The 18,272-nt window shown below is 48.5% G+C and overlaps 1 protein-coding gene across 1 annotated transcript in view; it reads right to left on the minus strand.

Moving 5' to 3' along the window:
* The window catches only part of LOC129545406 (BOS complex subunit NOMO1), a 55,733-nt gene that overhangs the window by 17,874 nt on the left and 19,587 nt on the right, over window positions 1–18,272 (minus strand). The window contains exons 12-19 of the mRNA XM_055409560.2: window positions 14,284–14,458; window positions 12,748–12,889; window positions 11,422–11,553; window positions 10,057–10,193; window positions 8,467–8,554; window positions 4,959–5,022; window positions 4,304–4,399; window positions 63–281 (exon numbers count right to left, since the gene is read on the minus strand). Coding sequence (XP_055265535.2) covers window positions 63–281; window positions 4,304–4,399; window positions 4,959–5,022; window positions 8,467–8,554; window positions 10,057–10,193; window positions 11,422–11,553; window positions 12,748–12,889; window positions 14,284–14,458 — 1,053 coding nt within the window. The remainder of the gene's footprint in view (window positions 1–62; window positions 282–4,303; window positions 4,400–4,958; window positions 5,023–8,466; window positions 8,555–10,056; window positions 10,194–11,421; window positions 11,554–12,747; window positions 12,890–14,283; window positions 14,459–18,272) is intronic.

Below are 18,272 nucleotides of genomic sequence, written 5' to 3' on the forward strand. Positions count from 1 at the left end.
CCCAGAAGGAAGGACATCCGAACAGGGGTACCGTGCAGGGAAAGCCCACCATGGGTGCTTACCGTGCCCAGTAGGAAAAGTCGTAGGAGAAGGGGCCCTGCAACTCGTCCACCATCTCCTGCACAGGGGGCTTGGTCCTCCCCTCACTGCCGGCCTCTCCGCCACTCTTCTCCCTCTCTTGCCTGCGGCTCTCGATCTCGGCCAGCTGCTGCTCCCTCCGCAGCTCCTGCACAGACTTCAGGGGGCCGAGGACCAGGGCAGGCTCGCTGTCAATGGAAGACCTGGAAGAAAGGAGCAGCCCAGAACACGGAGTCAGGGACCCCGGTGGAAATCAGTCCCTTCTGCAAGCAGAGATCCATCACCTTAAAAGAAAAAAAAAAAAAAACAAGCACCTCACAAGGCTACCAACTGTGGCAGTCTTCTTCTGTTTGGGATAAACAGTTAAAAAAAAAAAAAAAACCAGGAAACTGAACTTCTTTGCCATGTGGAAGTATCTGGGAGATCTGGGCTGGGATAAAGTATCACTGACTTTATGATCTGAAGGAAACCGTCAACTTCCCGATGGATGTGGAGTCCCTTCCACACTACCATCTTCCATCTTTCTTTCAACCTTTATTGAGAATGTGCTCTGCAAGAGAATCAGGGGCTAGGGAGACTGTAACAGGAGAGACAACATCCCCTAACCTGTGGAATCCACATTCTAGTGAGAAGAGGCAGATGACCAACAGAAAAATGATCAGATGATAAGTACAGTAAAGAAAAATAAAGCAGCATGGAAAGAGGAGAGAGCTGGGCGGGCAGGCACAGAGGAGGGAGACTATATTCTATGAGGGACTCAGCCTTTCTCAGAGAAGGAATGGCACCGACTCCATTATTCTTGCCTGGAAATCCCAAGGACAGAGGAGCCTGGCGGGCTACATTCCATGGGTTCACAAAGAGTCAGATACGACCAAGCACAGGCCTTTCTGATAAGGTAACACCAAGCCAACTTGAAGGAAGGGAGAGAGCAAGCCACACGCTCTGGGTGAGGAGGCCCCAGGCAAGAAGTGACAAATGCAAAGTCTCAGAGCCCAAGAGGCAACTCCCTGGCCACGCTCCAGGGACAGCAAGGAAACCAGGAAGCAGGACAGAGGGACCCAGGTAGAGTCAGATCAGGGGTCAGACTAGGGCTTTGCAAACCTTGGTGTGGACCCCGGCTGGATGGAGTTTTAAAGAGATGACAGGGTCTCTACTGAGATCACTCTGATTCCACATGAACAACACTGTTATGAAGCAACAGCCAAAACACAGAGGTCAGACAGGAAGTTGCAGCAACAAAACTGGCAAGAGCCAACAGAGGGTCAAACCAAAGCATAGAGGCCAAGTGCTAAGAAAGAAACGGATGGCGGATGTACAGTCAGTCCTCCATTTCCACAGGTTCCACATCTGAGGATTCAACCAATCACAGACGGAAAAAGTTTGGGGGGAAAAGAATTCCAGAAAGTTCCAAAAACCAGAACTTGAATTTGCCACATGCTGTTAACTATTTACATAGCATTTACATTGCATTGGATATTGTAAGTAACCCAGAGATGATTTAAAATATATTTAAAGCATAGGGGAAGATGTGCAGTAGGTTATATGCAAAGGGACTCTGCTTTATAAGGGACTTGATCATCTGCAGATTCTTGTAACCATGGGGGGTCCTGGAACCAACTCCCATGGATTGTAGAGCCCAAGATTTGCAGGTGGATCAGCTAGGTATGCGATGCAAGAGAAAAAAAGATTTTGTCAAGGACCAACGAGAAAGTTGGACCTGCCAACAGGGAAGGCTACAGAGGAGGTCTGCGGAGGGCGACCACCAGGAGCCCGGTGTTGGATCCAGGAAGTACAAGATCCCCATAAAGGACCCCACCCCTGGCCATGTCCAGCTGCGTTTCATGTAACTCTCAGCACAAGCCAAGAAAACGAAAACTCTTCTGAGATTATAAAACTAAACTTAATGAAGACCAGAAACAATATAACATGGACTAACTACTGGTAAAAATGTGAATTCCTAGTCATACCAGTAATTCATACTTTCCAAGCGAGAATATACTAAAAGATGTTGCTCCGGCACCACCTGGTCACCCTGATGCATATGAACCCCAATAATTAAGTCAGGAGACCAACAGCTGCCCCCAGTACTCTTCCCTCCCTGAGCCCGCGTGGTCAGCCTGCTGCTGTGTCTCACCAGTCTGCGCGATGATTCTCCAACTGTCCACTGCCCTCCACCCACAGCCGCCGTCTGGATGAAGCCCCATCCTCTCTCGCCCCGTCTCCTCAGGACTCTCTGCCCTCTGCCTCAGTCAACTTCCACTCCTGGGCCTCTTGTACCTGTTCTCTACTCAGCACCCAGGGGACTTTCTTGAAACAAAAAGCATGATCCATCTACTTGAAATATGTCAGAGTATCCGGGGACAAAGCTAAAACCTTAAACGTGGGCCGGCCCCAGCAGCCTACCTTTTCTGCATGGACCCCAACCCCCCAACAAGGTCAAATTCAAAGCACTTAAGTGAAAGTTGCTCAGTAGTCTCCGACTATTTGCGACCCCCATGGAGTGTATAGTCCATGGGACTCTCCAGGCTAGATAGAGTACTGGAGTGGGTGGCCTTTCCCTTTTTCAGGGCATCTTCCCAACCCAGGAATTAAACCCAGGTCTCCCGCATTGCAGGCGGATTCTTTACCAGCGGAGCCACGAAGGAAGCCCAAGAATCCTGGAGTGGGTAGCCCATCCCTCCTCCAGTGCATCTTCCCAACCCAAGAATCAAAACAGGGTCTCCTGCACTGCAGGTGGATTCTTTACCAACTAAGCTATTCAGTTCAGTTCAGTTCAGTTCAGTCGCTCAGTCGTGTCCGACTCTCCGCGACCCCATGAATCACAGCACGCCAGGCCTCCCTGTCCATCACCAACTCCCGGAGTACACTCAAACTCATGTCCACAGAATCGGTGATGCCATCCAGCCATCTCATTCTCCGTCGTCCCCTTCTCCTCCCGCCCCCAACCTTTCCCAGCATCAGAGTCTTTTCCAGTGAGTCAACTCGTCTCATGAGGTGGCCAAAGTATTGGAGTTTCAGCTTTAGCATCAGTCCCTCCAATGAACATCCAGGATTGATCTCCTTTAGAATGGACTGGTTGGGAAGCCCAAAAGTGAAAGTCACCCAGTCGTGTCCAACTCTTTGCAATCCCATGGACTTCACAGTCTATGGAATTCTCTGGGCCAGAATACTGGAGTGGGTAGCCGTTCCCTTCGCCAGGGCATCTTCCCAACCCAGGAATCAAACCCAGGTCTCCCGTATTGCAGGCGGATTCCTTACCAACTAAGCCACAAGGGAAGCCCAAGAATACTGGAGTGGGTAGCCTATCCTTTCTCCAGCAGATCTTCCCAACCCAGGAATCATACCAGGGTCTCCTGCACCGCAGGCAGATTCTTCACCAAGTGAGCTATCAGGGAAGCCTCTTCTGTGCAAAGCACTTAACGCAGCTGCAACTTTATAGCTCTGGACTACTATCTGCCTCCCTCGTGAGACTGTAAGTTCCATGAGGGCAGGGGCTGTTGCCTATGCCCAGTGCCTTAACACAACACTGAGGATGCTCCATAAGTATTTCCTTCACAGATGGATGGGTAAACAGGAGGTGTACAGAAAAAGGGAGACGTGTCTGGAAAGGCAACTTCAAATAAGGTGAGTTGGAAGAAAGTTACTCAGATATCCATTCTCTTTGACAAAGGCAGTCATACTGTTAAAACTCTTTCATTTCTTGAGAAAATTAGGGTGTCAGATGCAGCCACTCCAGGACAAAAACTCCTCTCAAAGGTGACATGCAAGCAAAGCTGACCCTCAGCGAGAGAGTGCCTTCCATCCACTTTCTCTCATGACCCTTTTCACATAAGGTGTCATCTCTATTTCCCAAGCCTTCGACAAAGGGTCTAAAGAAAAGTGGGCAAATTTTTTTGAATTTGCTAAAACACTTGAAATACAGTGAATAAACCAGAGATTTTTTTTTTTCCCCTTAACAGAGACAGGAAGTATAAAGAGTTCAGGCAGAAATTTAAGGCACTGAAACGAGCTGTCAGGAGGCTCTTCCTCATCCATGGTTAATTCCTGAATCACAAAAGGAAAGGAGGGCCGTTGTGAATTTACGGCCATGTCATATAAGAGGGAAGGCCATTTGTATGTACACCTAGAGATAACAAATCAAAAATAATTTTCAGAGCAGCCCTGAGAGAAGATGGCCTGGCCCCCAGCCTCCCACGTTCGGCCCACCATGGAACACCAGCCTTACTTGATTGTCACAGTCACATCCATCATTTTGTCAGTGGTGATCGTTCCAAGGACGTGGTGGCGAATGGCTGTCAATGTCAAGATACTGGGTGAAGACCTGTAAATCAGAGAGGTGGAAAGAAAACACCATAACATCGCCCTGACGTCCTCAAAGGATCACAAACAACAACCTTTATGGGCAACCCTCCTGACCCTGAAATCTACTACGTGAAACTGCTCTTAGCTTGGCATGAAAAAACTTCTGAAATACATACAAGTGTCTTTAAGTGTAAACTGATTCTCCACTCCCAAATTTTATGTCTCTAATTTCCAGTGAAACTCACAAGCATTTGTAAAACCAGGAAAATGGCAGACTTGAGCTTGAGAAAGTCCTATCAGTGAGGCTGGAAGATTCAACAGACATTACATTCAAGCCAGTTCAAAACCACAGCCTTCAGTCTGGGTTTACAGAGTTCTTGGGGAAGAATGCTATCTTCGCTTCCTCGGTAATTTACCCAAGTGTCTTAAAATCCTTATCTACAAATTCTTTTCACTGCCTAACCTTACTGCTTCCAGAAAACATGCAAAAAATCCCCTTGTTCTCAGAAATAACTGTAGAAGAGATCCACACTCACTCCCCTCCACAGACACCACAGAGCGGTCAGCACCCAGCTTACGTGTCATAGGTGTAGAATGCCTGCTCGAACCGGTGGCAAGAGCGAGGGGTCACCTTGTACACGCCTGCAGCCAAGAAATCAAAAGTCATTTTCAGAGAAGAGCATCTATTCCACTGAGCAATCCCAACACCTGGAATCCCAAGGCGGTGCCTCTCCTTCCTAACATATCACATACGGGATCAGAAATACCTTTTCCACTGCCTACGGACAGCTTCTTACCAATGACCCCATCCACTCAAAGGTCTGCTCACTAGGTCAGAATTGTCATTTTCCAGCATTTAACAGCTCACGTAGTCTAGCCTGCGCAGATCAAGCTCACACACATGCACGAGGAGGAACAGGACGTACATTTCTACTGTGACTCAGACTGAGAATTTCCTACTTAACAGATTCTATTAAAGATCCAAAAGACAGCCACAGTCTGGACTCCGTCCTATAAATATTCCTAAAAGGTGTATGGGGCAGGGAAGTCCCAGAAAACCAAGAAATAACTACAGAAAACACTTCCACGCCATGAGCTCATCAGGCTAACACTCAGATTAAGGGCATATGATGTCGTTTGCCAGAAGAATACAGTTTCAGGAAGGAGCCGAGCGTAATAGTGGATTCTCCCAAATGATCTTTCACCAGCATAATGGCCATCCGCCTAACCCAAACATGAAATTCGTTCAAATCACCTCTGCGGTTCTCATCGCCCTGATCAAGCCTCAGTGCAGTTACCTAAGAAAAAAATTGTTAGGTTTCTTCATTCATTTTCTTGGTTCTTTGATTTGACAAATGTTGACAGGGCAACACTCGGGCCAGGTACTATGTTAGTGCTGACACAGAGTGGGGAACACTCAGAGCCCCTGACTTCACGGGGCCTGCCATCCACAGAGAGACAGGAGTTCCACAGCCACCAGGCGTGACGGGTGCCGTCCGGGGAGGATCTGGGCCTCGTGGGCACGACCACAGCAGAGCTCCCAGCGACCCTGCGGCACTAGCCGCCCTGGGGAGGAACGTCAGAACCAAGAAGCGACAGGCGGGCAGGCAGGGCTAGGTGAAGGGGGTGGCGGTGGAGGGCACTGAGGCAGAGCGCAGCATCTGAACCACGGGCTTGCTGGCTGCCTCCCTAAGAGCGGCCTTCCTGCCTTCAAACCAGCTCCCGCTTACGTTCAGGGTGAAGGCACGCCAGCCTCCAGCTGCCCCAGGCTCCCTTGCAAACTAGCAGTGGCCACGAGACACGGTTCTGGACGCTAAGACATACAGGAAGCTTCCTGGAGGATGTGGCATGGAAAATGTTTGCCCATCCCTCCTCTCATCTTGTTGCCCTAAATGTAAGTTTTCTGGAGCAACAGCAGGCACCTTGAAAACACAAGGTAAAAGAAAAAAACCAAGTGGGGGTTTCCATAGTGGCTCAGCTGCCAATGCAGGAGACAAGGGTTTGAACTCTGGTCCAGGAAGATTCCACATGCCACGGAGCAACTAAGCCCATTCTGCTGATGTTGAGTCACTGCACCTCAACTATTGAGCCAGCGCTTTAGGGCCCAGGAGCTGCAATTACTGAAGCCCACGTGCCCGAGAGCCCACCCTCAGCAACAAGAAAAACCACCACAATGAGAAGCCTGCACAGTGCAACTAAAGAGTAGCCCCCGCTCACTGCAACTAAAGAAAAGCCCACAAACCAACAAAGACCAAGCACAAAATACACCTTAAAAAATTAAAAAAAGCGCACAGTTCATTAAAAACAAAAAGGAAAGGGCTAAAAGAATCACAAAGACACCAACCCTAACACCTACCATCTGAACCCACGCCTGAGTTGTTAGTCTTTATTTTGTTTTTTTTTTATTTTTTTGGCCATACTGCATGGCATGCGGGATCTTAGTTCCCCAAACAGGGATCAAACCTGTGTCCCCTGCATTGGAAGGGCAGAATCTTAACCACTGCCCCACCAGAGAAGTCCCGCTGCTAGTCTTTGTTAATGAACCAAATTAACCCCACTTGTCAGGGGTTGTCATACAGATTCTGCTACCTGCAGCCAAAGGCATCCTAATTAAAACACAGAACACAGTGGCTGGAACAGAGGGTGACAGGTAGAGCTACATTACACAGGAGTTCAAGGTCCAATTAAGGGTTTCTACATGACTGTGCCCTATCCGTGGTATACATGCTGTAAGACCCCAGGGGATGCCTGAAATCGCAGACAGAACCAAACCCTCTACGTACTGTTTTTACCTACACTAACAAGTGGGGGTAACATATATGTAGATGTGCCAAAGGGCTGGACAGGAGCAAGACAGTCAGAGACTTCACCATGCTGCTCAGAAGGCATGCAATTTAAAAGGTGTAAACTATTTCTGGAATTTCCCATTTAATATTTTTGGACCAGAGGTAACCAAAACTGGGGGAAGTGAAACCGCGGGTAAATGGAGGTTACTGTACTTTATCTTGAGAACCAAAGGGAGTCCCTAAATTATTCCTTAGAAAAACACAAAAGAAAACCACAATGAGATACTACTTTGGAACCACCAGGACGCTACAAATCAAAAAGACAGTAACAAATATGGTAAAGAGAAAAACTGAAACCTTCAGACACAGCCGGTGGGAATATCGAACGGCAAATACAGCTTTCTCAGAAAATATTTTGGCAGTTTCTTAAAAAATTAAACATAAATTTATCATTTGATTCTATTGCTAGATATCTCCCCAACAGATATCCATACAAAACCTGTCCACAAATGTTCACAGCAACATTATTCATAATAGCCCCAAACTGGAAACAATTCAAATACCCACCAACTGGTGAATGGACACACAAACTGTGACATATCCATGCTACGGAACACTGCTCACCAATAAAAAGGAACAAATTATTAATATCTGCTATGACCTGCATGAATTTCAAAAACATTATGCTAAGTGAAAGGAGCCCAAAAAACAACAGTATTGTGTGATTTCACTATATGAAGTGTCCAAAACAAGGCAAATTCATAGAGACAGAAAATAGATTAGTGGCTGCCAAAAGCTGGGAACAGAGATGAACTGTAAACATGTAGGAAGGAATCACTGGAACAATGAAAGTGTTCTGAACTGGATTACATGGTTTCATGGCTAGGTATATTTACTAAAAATCACTGTACTGTACATGTTAAGTGGGTGAATTTTATGGTCTGCAAATTGCATCTCAATGAAGTGATTAACAAAGAGAGAAGGAAGCCACTGAAGGATTTTAAGCAAGGCGGGAGTGATCACTCAGCAGGAGAGATCATGGGCTGATGGTGTTTGACTTTTCGAAGTGAAAGGGCCCCGTGGTCTGGACCCAACGCAAACTCAAGAGCCTGGGAACATGTGCCAACCCCCAGCTCTAATTCTCTGGGTAAAAACGTTGCTCCCTCCCGAGGCGTTACCCACAACCAAAATTGACAGCTTGATGCAAACTGAACCAAGATGGGGAAAAACACCTCTGAAAACACTCTTGAGAGCCTCTCCATTTCCCTCACTCAGAGGACATCAATCCTTTCAGACTCACCAGGCTTGGACAGGCAGAATCGGTTGACTCCTTTGGAGAGGTTATAAATCCCCACGTTCTCAGGCCCATTCCCGTCCTGGTAAAATTCCTAAGGGAAAAAAGGCAATACAATGCCTTATCAGGGAAGACGAGAGACACCAGACAATAAATAAGAGTTCTGCTTCTGAACCAGTCACCTGTTTTGCACATTAATCATTTGAACAGCTGGATGCCAGGGGAAAATTAAAAGCCTTCCAAAACTTCCAACAGAAACGTGATCTTTTTCATTCAATCAACTAACATTTACTGAGCGCCTGCTATGCAGCCGACCCAAGGCTGGGCCCTGGTTGCTGCCACGGCTCTTGTTTTCAGCGTGGATTACATTCTGATATGGGAAGACAGAAAATCCATGCAGTCAACAGAGAAGCCGGTAGATGTCAGCTAAGAAGTCACAGAGTTTAGTGGGAAATAAACAGGGAGCAGGACGGAGTGCCCACCGCAGAGGCTTGTTCAGCTTGGCCTCAAGACAGGCCCCCTCCCCCACCCCACACCCCTGAGCAGGCAACACTGTGGCTTCAGCCTGAATGATGAGAAAAAGCAACTACACTCAGCTGTGGAGAAGACGCGGCCTTTCAGGCAGAGAAGAATATGTGCAAAGGCCCAGAGGAGGGACCGAGTTTGGTGTGGAGGCAGCTAGTGAACGGGGGCCCAGTGAACGAGGGGGAGAGGGGCAGGGGATGAGACGGGAGTCAGCGAAGGGCTGGCCATCATTAGGAGTACGTTCTCAGTCTAAGAGAAATGGAGATCAAGGGATGGTTTTCCGATGTCTCTCGCTTGTTCTCAACTGGATATTAATCAACACGTTTCCTGTAACAAAGCTGTCTGTGGACCACTTGCAGTTAAGTGGTTCAGCGTTCAACGGGCGTTAGAGAGACCAGGCTCACTGCTTTGCTGTCTAACATGAGCAACCACTTAATTGTCATTTGCTCCCGTTTTGCCACTGAGACCTGACGATGACACCTGCCATTGCTAGAAGTCAGAAGATTATACGAAGTTCAGGAACAGACCTACGCAGGGCTACACAGATGCTCCCTTTCCAAAAACCCACTGGGTAACTGCCAACCCAGCCACAGAGACTGCAAGAGGACAACCAGCTCTGCTCAGCCGCACCTGTTCATAAGAAAGAGCAGGGTACACAGGAAAATTTCAAATACGTGAGAGATTTATTCATACCTCACTACAACCCGGGGGAGTGAGTATTACGATCTCAAGTTCAGAAGAAAAAATGGAGGCTCACAAACATTACTTGAACTTGGCAGGGCCTACAAAGCCCACATGCTCTGCACTACATCAACGGCTTTCCAAAATCACTAGTCAAAGTTAGAGTTTAATGTGGAGCCAGGACAAGGAACTCTCCCCAACAAAGGCATCTCTCAACTAAGGGACTTAAAATGCTTCCTGACAGTGTTCCCATAATAGGTGGGTGAGCTGAGGGGCAGAAAAGGACATTTGGCTTGACTATGCTCATGATCCTCTTGGCACACTAGTCCTTCTCGCTCTCCAAAAGGCGAGTGTCCTTCCAAATAAGAGCATCCTCAGCAGCCTGCTTACCAGAGTGATGGCGTGGGAAAGGGAGCACCGGAGCATGTAGCCCGTCTGCCTGAACTCAATGGCGGCCACATCGTCCTCCAAAACCTCCACCTCCAGATTCTTGTTCTTCCAGCACCAGTCTTCATGCAGGATGCTGACTGCAAAGGACACGACACGGACACCCATGTGGGCAGAGCGCACCACCTCCCTGAATACCCCCAGAAAAACAGTGCTAATGAAGTGCGTGAGTGAGTTTATACACACGCTGGCCTTATTGTTTAGTCACTCAGTCATGTCCAACTCTTTTGAGACTCCATGGAGAGTAGCCCACCAGGCTCCTCTATCGAATTCTCCAGGCAAGAATACTGGAGTGGGTTCCCATGCTCCTCTCCAGGGGATGTTCCCAAACCAGAGATCAAATCTCTGTCTCCTGCTTTGGCAGGCAAATTCTTTACCACTGAACCACCTTGGAAGCCAATAAATGCACATACATACAAACAAATATGTGTATGTATGTGTGTGTAGGTATATATATGGAGCTGGCCATGCTGGGAATAAGTAACCGCTAAAAGAAAAAAAGAAAAAAACAACAACTGAAACCAATGGCCATTAAAATCACTAACAAAGAAATCCAACTGAGCCCAAGACCAGGCTATAGGTAAGACATTTAGACACTGGCAAACTTGCTCTGTAAGGGGCCAGAGAGTAAATATTTTCACCTCTGCAGCACACAAGCAGCCACAGAAGACACACAAACAAATGGGCGTGGCTGTGATCCAATAAAACTTTATTCATAAAAATAGGCAGCTGCCCTCAGATCATAGTTTGCCAACACCTGACATTAACAGAAAACATAATCTGCCTGAAAAATCAGCTGACTACTTTCTAAGCTATTTACAGCCAGCAGCTTCAAGGTGAATTCTGACAGAGCAAAAATAAAGGCAACGGGCAGCTTCTTGAGGAAGACAAGGACAAGTGCCTTCTCCGGCCCAGGCACTGTGCCGGGGCTCTACAAACCGGACTCCACCACTCTGCAGAGAGGTTCTGTGACTCCTACTTCAGAAGGGGAAACCGAGTCCCGGGGAGATCAAGTACGCAGCCAGGCTCACACAGCTACTAAATGGTAGAACACGTCAGTGTAATCATGTGACACTGTTTTCAGGAATTTACAAATAAAATGGCATGAGAAGTGTGCAGATCATCCTGATGAGGTGGCAGTTGGTTCAGAAAGCCTCAATTCCTGCATTACTGCCCAAGCTAAATTATGCAAATCCAAGGTCAAAGGACAAAGACAAACAAGAGTTAAACAAGTAGAGCTGGGATGCAACCAGAGAGCGGGTTTTCAGAAAGTTTACAAAGACAGGAAGCGCTGCCTTCAATTCTTACTCTTGTATTTTCCCGGCAGCACATTGTCAAACATGAAAGTCATCGAGTTGACCGTGCCGGAGAGCTGGAGGCTCCGCTTCTCGCCCTGGCGGCTCAGGGACTGCAGGGTCACCAGCAGGTCACCGCAAGTGTCTGTAGAGAAAAGATGCAGGGGGCCTCACCTGACAGCTTTGGGAACCATAGCACCTGTCCGAACCCTCAACCTCTGTGTATTGCTTGTTACTGCTTAGCTCCTGAAGCATGAGGAGGGGTCCTTCAAAGCTAACAGGCATCTATTTGATTCTAAGAAGTTTCCCCACACCTCCCCCCACCATGTAAGGCACTGGCACCAAGCAGTGAGGGTGCCCAGCGTTTACTGCACTGGCAGAAACAATATCTATGGAGCGCCAAAGGGAGCCAGAGAAAAAGAAAGGCAAAGAGACTTTCTTGAATGCCCACTTCATACCAGGCACAGAACTGGGCCCTTTATCATCATCATCATCATATTACTAATAATGGCAAAGATACATATGGTTCTTGCTGTGTTCCAGGTACTTCTAACGGCTATGAAAAAGTGTTAGCTGCTCAGTCATGTCTGACTCTTTGAGAACCCAGGGACTGTAGCCCGCCAGGCTCCTCTGTTCATGGGATTCTCCAGGCAAGAATACCAGAGTGGGTTGCCATGCCCTTCTCCAGGGGATCTTCCTGACCCAGGGATCAATCCTGGGTCTCCCGCATTGCAAGCAGATTCTTTACCATACACACATTAACTCCTTTGATCGTCACAAGAACCTTGTGAGGCAGGTACTACTAACATCTCCACGTTACAGGTGAGGGACTCAAAGCACAGACAAGTTAAGTAACTTACCCTACGTCACACAGCGATGGTTCAAACCCATGTGGTCCAGCTCTGGAGTCTATGATCTTAACCACTATGCTATTCGGCCTCTTGATGTGACCACACTGAAGCCTCATTAAAACCCTCTGAGAGCAGCAGGATTCCCATTTTATTGAAGGAAAACTGAGGCTGGGCAAGTAAATGCTTACAGTCTCATACTGGTAAATGACAGCGCTGGGACTGAAACCTGGGCCCAACTCCTTTCAGAAAAAGAATCCCACACGTTCTTTTGTGAGCCAAAGCAAGAGTATTCCAAGAGAAATGTTCCTGGTGATTGCAGCGATTATTCAGAAAGAACTACACACAAGCGGCCTCACACACACCACTCCCCTGATCAGCTTCTGCTGTCACCTTCGCCGCCACCCAGTGAGGAAGAGCCCACCCAAATCCCACCTCTCTCAGCCTGCTTCTTCGAACTCATACCTTCTTGCTTTCAACTGACATCTTACCCAGACAAGAGACTTTCCCAGAAACTGATGCCAAAAACTGCACGAAGGCCACGTCCATCACAGGCCTGTCGGTCACAGCCAGCAGCAGCGTCTGGGGTTTCAGTGTCAGCCCCGCCCTGGTCTCTGCCTCAGGAACCATCACCTGCGGGACACACAGGACAAGCTCAGCGGCTACATCAGGGTCGCTGCTCCCTGGCCAACAGGACACCAGATCACCCTTCTGGGCCTGAGGCTAGACAGATGCTGAAGGAGAAGGTTCACTCCTAGGCATAGTTTTATTATCACAACAAATCTGCATATTGCTGGTGTGAAGAAAATGTTTCTACTCAGACACAGCACGCCAGCCTTCCGTGGTGTCAGGGTGCACGCAAAAGCGCATCGGGGCGCGCAAAGCTGTTATCGACCACGTGTGTCCTGGGTGGAGACCACACTACATCCTGGAACCGGATTCCAGCATGAGGTCACTCGTGACATGAACTGTGAGCTTGTGGACCCAAGAGGATTACCAATACTGGACCTGAGCCATTTCTTCTTCCCTCATTTCTGCGTGCCTTTCTCAGGCTCACAAGAGGGGCTGGGAGAGGAGGCGGTGCTGGCCTTCTTCATTCCTAGAGAGATCGCATTCCAGAGCTGCCCTTCCTTGGAAAAGTCCCGGACTGTTCCTCTGAAGGAGTCTCCAAAGGCTTGTCTATGTGGCCAATACCACAAGAAGCTGGCTGGCTGGTAAAGGCGCTGACCACCCACACAGCATGCTGTTTGTGGATGCAGGGGGAAGGCTGTGCCCCTACCCCACCTCCTCAGAGTGGGGAGATGCCACTGGCCTGGAGGACGGCAAAGTCTTAGAAGGACCCTCCCTGACTCCCTCTCCCCGCCCATGCCCTGCTCCTCCCCAGGGAGGAGGAGGAGCAGCAGCTGACTTGATGGGTGAGAGCCTGAGACCCATTAAGACATGGTCTCAGTGCAGGGCTGGTGGGCTGAACCTCTGCTTCTGTCTCACCTCTGGCCTCCTGCCCCCACCTGTGCTCAGGCCTTCACCCCGGTGGTGAGACCACAGGCCAGGGTCTCCCTGGCTTCTTCTCCAGGGAGATGGATAGAGGAATCAGGTAGTGCCTGCTCAGCATCTTCAATTTACAGCAGGGCAGGAAATGGGAAGCTCCATTTTGGCCTCAGGGTCCAGAAGCCATGCTCTGTGGTTGTAACTGAGCTGCCACTAATAGAGAGTTCACTCTGATCTCTTCTGGGGACCCATGGATATTCTACAGCAGCCAGAAGCCTGAGGAGGTAGACATGTGACTGGCAGCCTGATAGGAACCCCTAACAAACATCAGGACGGGAAAAGAGAAACACCTGTTGAATCCTTTCCGCTGGCTGCCTATCTGCTCTACTGACTGTGACACGCAGGAATGTAAAGTTATCAAAATAAGAAGCTGGGAATGAAAATGCTCCTTCTCTGATCCTATCTTAAAATAACCTTTCAAATCATTGTTGCTGTTATTTGTTTTTCAAATATCTTAAATGGAACAAAACTCGTCAAACCTGAACTTTGTAGGTCCCTGGTTTCGCTTTAAAACAGAATGATCCCTGAGCGTCCGTCTCCACAGTGACCAAAGACTTGTCCTTGTCTTGAGAGGCCAGTACAACTTTGTATTTACTCATCTGCTTGACAGCGTCAGGGAAGCGAATGATTGATATCTGGCCACAGACACTGAACCTGCAACAAGAGGACCATTCAGCCCAGCAGGAGAACTCAATTATCACAGGAAAGGTGCTTGGCAACCCAGACTCTGCATCCCGCTTCCAGCCCTCATCCCTGAGACCAGTGTGATCTTAATGAAGAGACAGGAATACAGACCAAACGACTCTAGTTTTATAAGCAATCATTAGAAGGAAGACTGGACCTCTTTCTGCACATGGAAAGGCAGAGGGAGGGCTGTTTGTGTGTTCTGGGTGACAGCTGGCCATTCCCCACTGCAGAAGCAGTTTTCAGACAATTTGTGGATGATAAAAATGTTTCAGGTAATTGGGTCGTTGACGGTGGAGCAGTCACAACCAAGAATGCAGACGAGTCCTTAAAAGCAAGAGCTGTAAGCTGCCTAAGGAAGTGTGGTATTACCCAGGCGATAAAACAAGGCAGGGTTATCAAAGACGGCTTCCTCGTCTGTGATTATATATAATGCACAGAGAAAAGCAATCTGAGAGATCTGAATAGGAAAGGTAATTAAGTTTAAAGAAATGCAGAGCTAAAATTGAACTCCTTAGGAGCTAGGAGCTACAGAAGCAACTTATAATTGAAAAGCCCTATTAAGGTAATGACTCAGACTGGAGACTGCAAATGAGCAGAGTGTAAAGTACTACATGGCACGTTTCCAGAAGCAGGTGAAAGGCACATCCACCCACTAATGAAAACCAGCAAAGCCCAGTGTCCACTGAGTGGCCGTCTTCACGTTTAGTCAGTTGTAATCATGTCCCACAGCTGGAGGTCACAAGCAATTCTTCAACTGCCTAAAATTTACATTTTGTAATCTTAAAGAGAATCGCTTTAGATAAAAATCAGTTGGTACTTTTGACAGGAAGAGAATAAAAAATGCTGGATTCAGTGCTGGACAATAATGGGGTGCACTAGATGCTGGCATGCCCACTCGGCTGCAAAGAAAAAACAGCAGAAGGAACCACGAAGCGGTACGGGGCACAGTCGTCTCTCTAGAGCAGAGGTCCCCAGCCTCCTGGATCTAATTAGTGCCTGATGACCTGAGGTAGAGCTGATGTCATAAAGAAATAAAGTGCCCAATAAATAAAGTACACCTGAATCACCACAGAATCCCCCTCCTTCCCCTAGACCATGGGAAAACTGTTTTTCAAAAAAGAAAAAAAAAAAAACAAACAGGTCCCTGGTGCCAAAAAGGTGGCGGACCACTGCTCTAGACGGACGTGACCAGGCTGGCCACCAGGGTTCAGGCCGGACAGCAGGGGGTAAGACACCACAGCCCACAGGTCAAGTCACACCAGCCACCTGTTTTGGTTGGGACCGTGAGCGAAGAATGGTTTTCACACTTTTAAAGGGTTGAAAAGGAAAAAAAAATCAAAAGACTACCTCATGACATACAGAAAGTATATCAGTATAGCGTGTGCACATAAAGCTTTCCTGAAGCATGGCCACGCCCATTCATTTATGAGTTGTCTATGGTGGGCTTCATCACAAAGACTGTGTGGGCCCATTAAGTCTAAAATATTTATTCTCTGGTCCTTGATGGAAAGAGTGTGCCAACCCCTGATCTGGATGCAAAGGTTTGCCTTTTCTTCGGTTCCCTATTGTGTGCTTCCAGAGAAAACCGACAGGAAGGGCATACTGAAAGAGTCGTACTCCAGGTCCTTCCACACTCTCTTCATCTGTGTCTTTATCGAGCGGGGGAGGGGGGGGAGTCCCCTTATTCATTACAAGTTGAAGCCCCTTGCCTAAGTTTTAATACTTTAGCCATATGATGTGTTTTAGCTCATATTCTCCATTAAAGAGAAATGACCAATTACACTAAACCTCAAATACACATTAGTTTAGAAAAAGAACTAAAAAGTTGGTAGGAGAGTGCTTGTTATATCGAAGCCCTTAAAAATCAATTTGTGTCAATAAATTATTTCATCAGATAACGCTGGTAATGGGCTACACCCCAATACAAAATAAAAAGTTTAAACTCTGAAGAAAAAAAATTATTTCACCAGAATTTAATACATTTATGGAGAGAAATTAGTAATTCTGGTGCCTAGTGAGACAGCTACATTCTGTCATTTAACTCAGTTTTTCTCTTTTTCAAATAAATTATGTTTTAAAAGAGAATAAAAGAAAAAGTGAGAAACATCAATGAATTAAAAGACAAACATGCTATATGGACCAAACGAAAAATGATCAGCTTTTCCAAAGATATTCAAAGAATACTGTTTCTCTTTGATTCAAAATTCCATTTCAAAGAATAAATGTAAAATTAAACTATGTTTCCCTACCTCCATGAATGGGGAATGGTACCTCCTCCATCTACCCAAATGGCTGAAACAGGAAACCTGGGCTCTGAGGCACAGACAGGCCTTTCACCCATCAAACGTACCCACTCCTTCCCTCCCCCCAGAGCCCGGCCTCAGGTCCCACTGGTCCCCATCTCCCCCAGAAAACCCCTCCAGCACCTCCTATTTACTCCTTCCGGTTTACTCTGGCTCCCCCAACTCCAGCCCCATTTATTCCCCACAGAGCAGGCAGAAGAAAAGAAAATCTTTTCAAAGCACCCTGATTCACAGGTCCCTTGCTAAAAACCCATCCAGGGTCTCCACTCACCCGGGGAAAAGCTCACCCACACAAGAGGGCCACAAGGCCTCACCGTCACCCACACCCCTCCACCCAGAGCTCCCTTCCAGGAGGGAAGCCCTCCTGCAACACACTGACCCCTCCACCTGCCAAGCCGTCCACTCGGCTACCTTTCAATCCTCCTGAAGGTCTCGGCTTCCACAGCCCCCAACCTGAAGGAAGGCCCCTGGGGGTCCCCAAGCGCTTCCGGCACACGCCCCCCCCCCCCCGCCCCGTAACTTACAGTCACTGACTCCTCACCTTAAGCCCAGGAAGACCACAGCCCTGCCTTTGCAACGATAGTCTGGCTCACTGTACACACCCAGCATTCACCTTGGTGCCTCACCGAGGCGCCGCTCAGAACTGCTCGTGAAGCCCAGGATCACTTCCTGAGGCTCCTCGGGGGTCTGCTTCCTCGCTGAAGCCCTGACCCAGAGCCCCCACCTGCCTAGAGAAAACCTCCTCAGTGACCAGGCCAGTAAAGCACGTCTTCAGGGCTCAGCTCCCGGACCCCAGGAGGTCACATCAAAAGCCCCCGCTCCAGGCTCTCCTGAGGCTGTCCCTCGAGGGCTGACATTCTATTTCTGATCCACAGATCCACTTCTACCCGCTCCTACACTTGCCAAGGTTCTGCCACCAAGTCTTCCAGATTCACAATCCAGCTGAGCAGCTAGTGAAGAACGCCCCCTAGTGGGCCTTCGGACCCCGTGGCCACAACTGATGCCTCAGCCCCACCAGGCTCCTCGTGCTGGGAACCCCAAGACATTTCTCCATCAGACAGGCCCTCGTCAACTCCATTTTCAGGCCTCCCGCACCCTCATCTCGACCCTTCGAGGCCTTCCCCACCATGGCACCAACGTGTCTCACTAAAGACAAAAATCTAACCACGTTCCCTCCGTGCTTACAGCTGTTCACTGGCCTGTGACTTTTCTCCCTGACGGAAAGGCCCCGCCTCCAGTGGGGCACAAAGAGGCCCTGTGACACCGGCTCCCTCCGTCTGCTCAGCACTTTCCACCCCAGCAACGCCAGGCACTGTGCCCCATCCCTCAGCCACACCACGCAGACCCTGCCCCACCCCAGAGCCCGCCAGGCTCCTCTGTTCATGGCATTTTCCAGGCAAGAATACCGGAGTGGGTGGTCATTCCCTTCTCCAGGGGATCTTCCTGACCCGGGGATCGAACCTGGGTCTCTCCTGCAA

The sequence above is a fragment of the Moschus berezovskii genome, chromosome 27 (genome assembly GCF_049115385.1).
Source record: "Moschus berezovskii isolate FMDL1 chromosome 27, NW_MosBer_1.0, whole genome shotgun sequence".
Lineage (NCBI taxonomy): Eukaryota > Metazoa > Chordata > Mammalia > Artiodactyla > Moschidae > Moschus > Moschus berezovskii.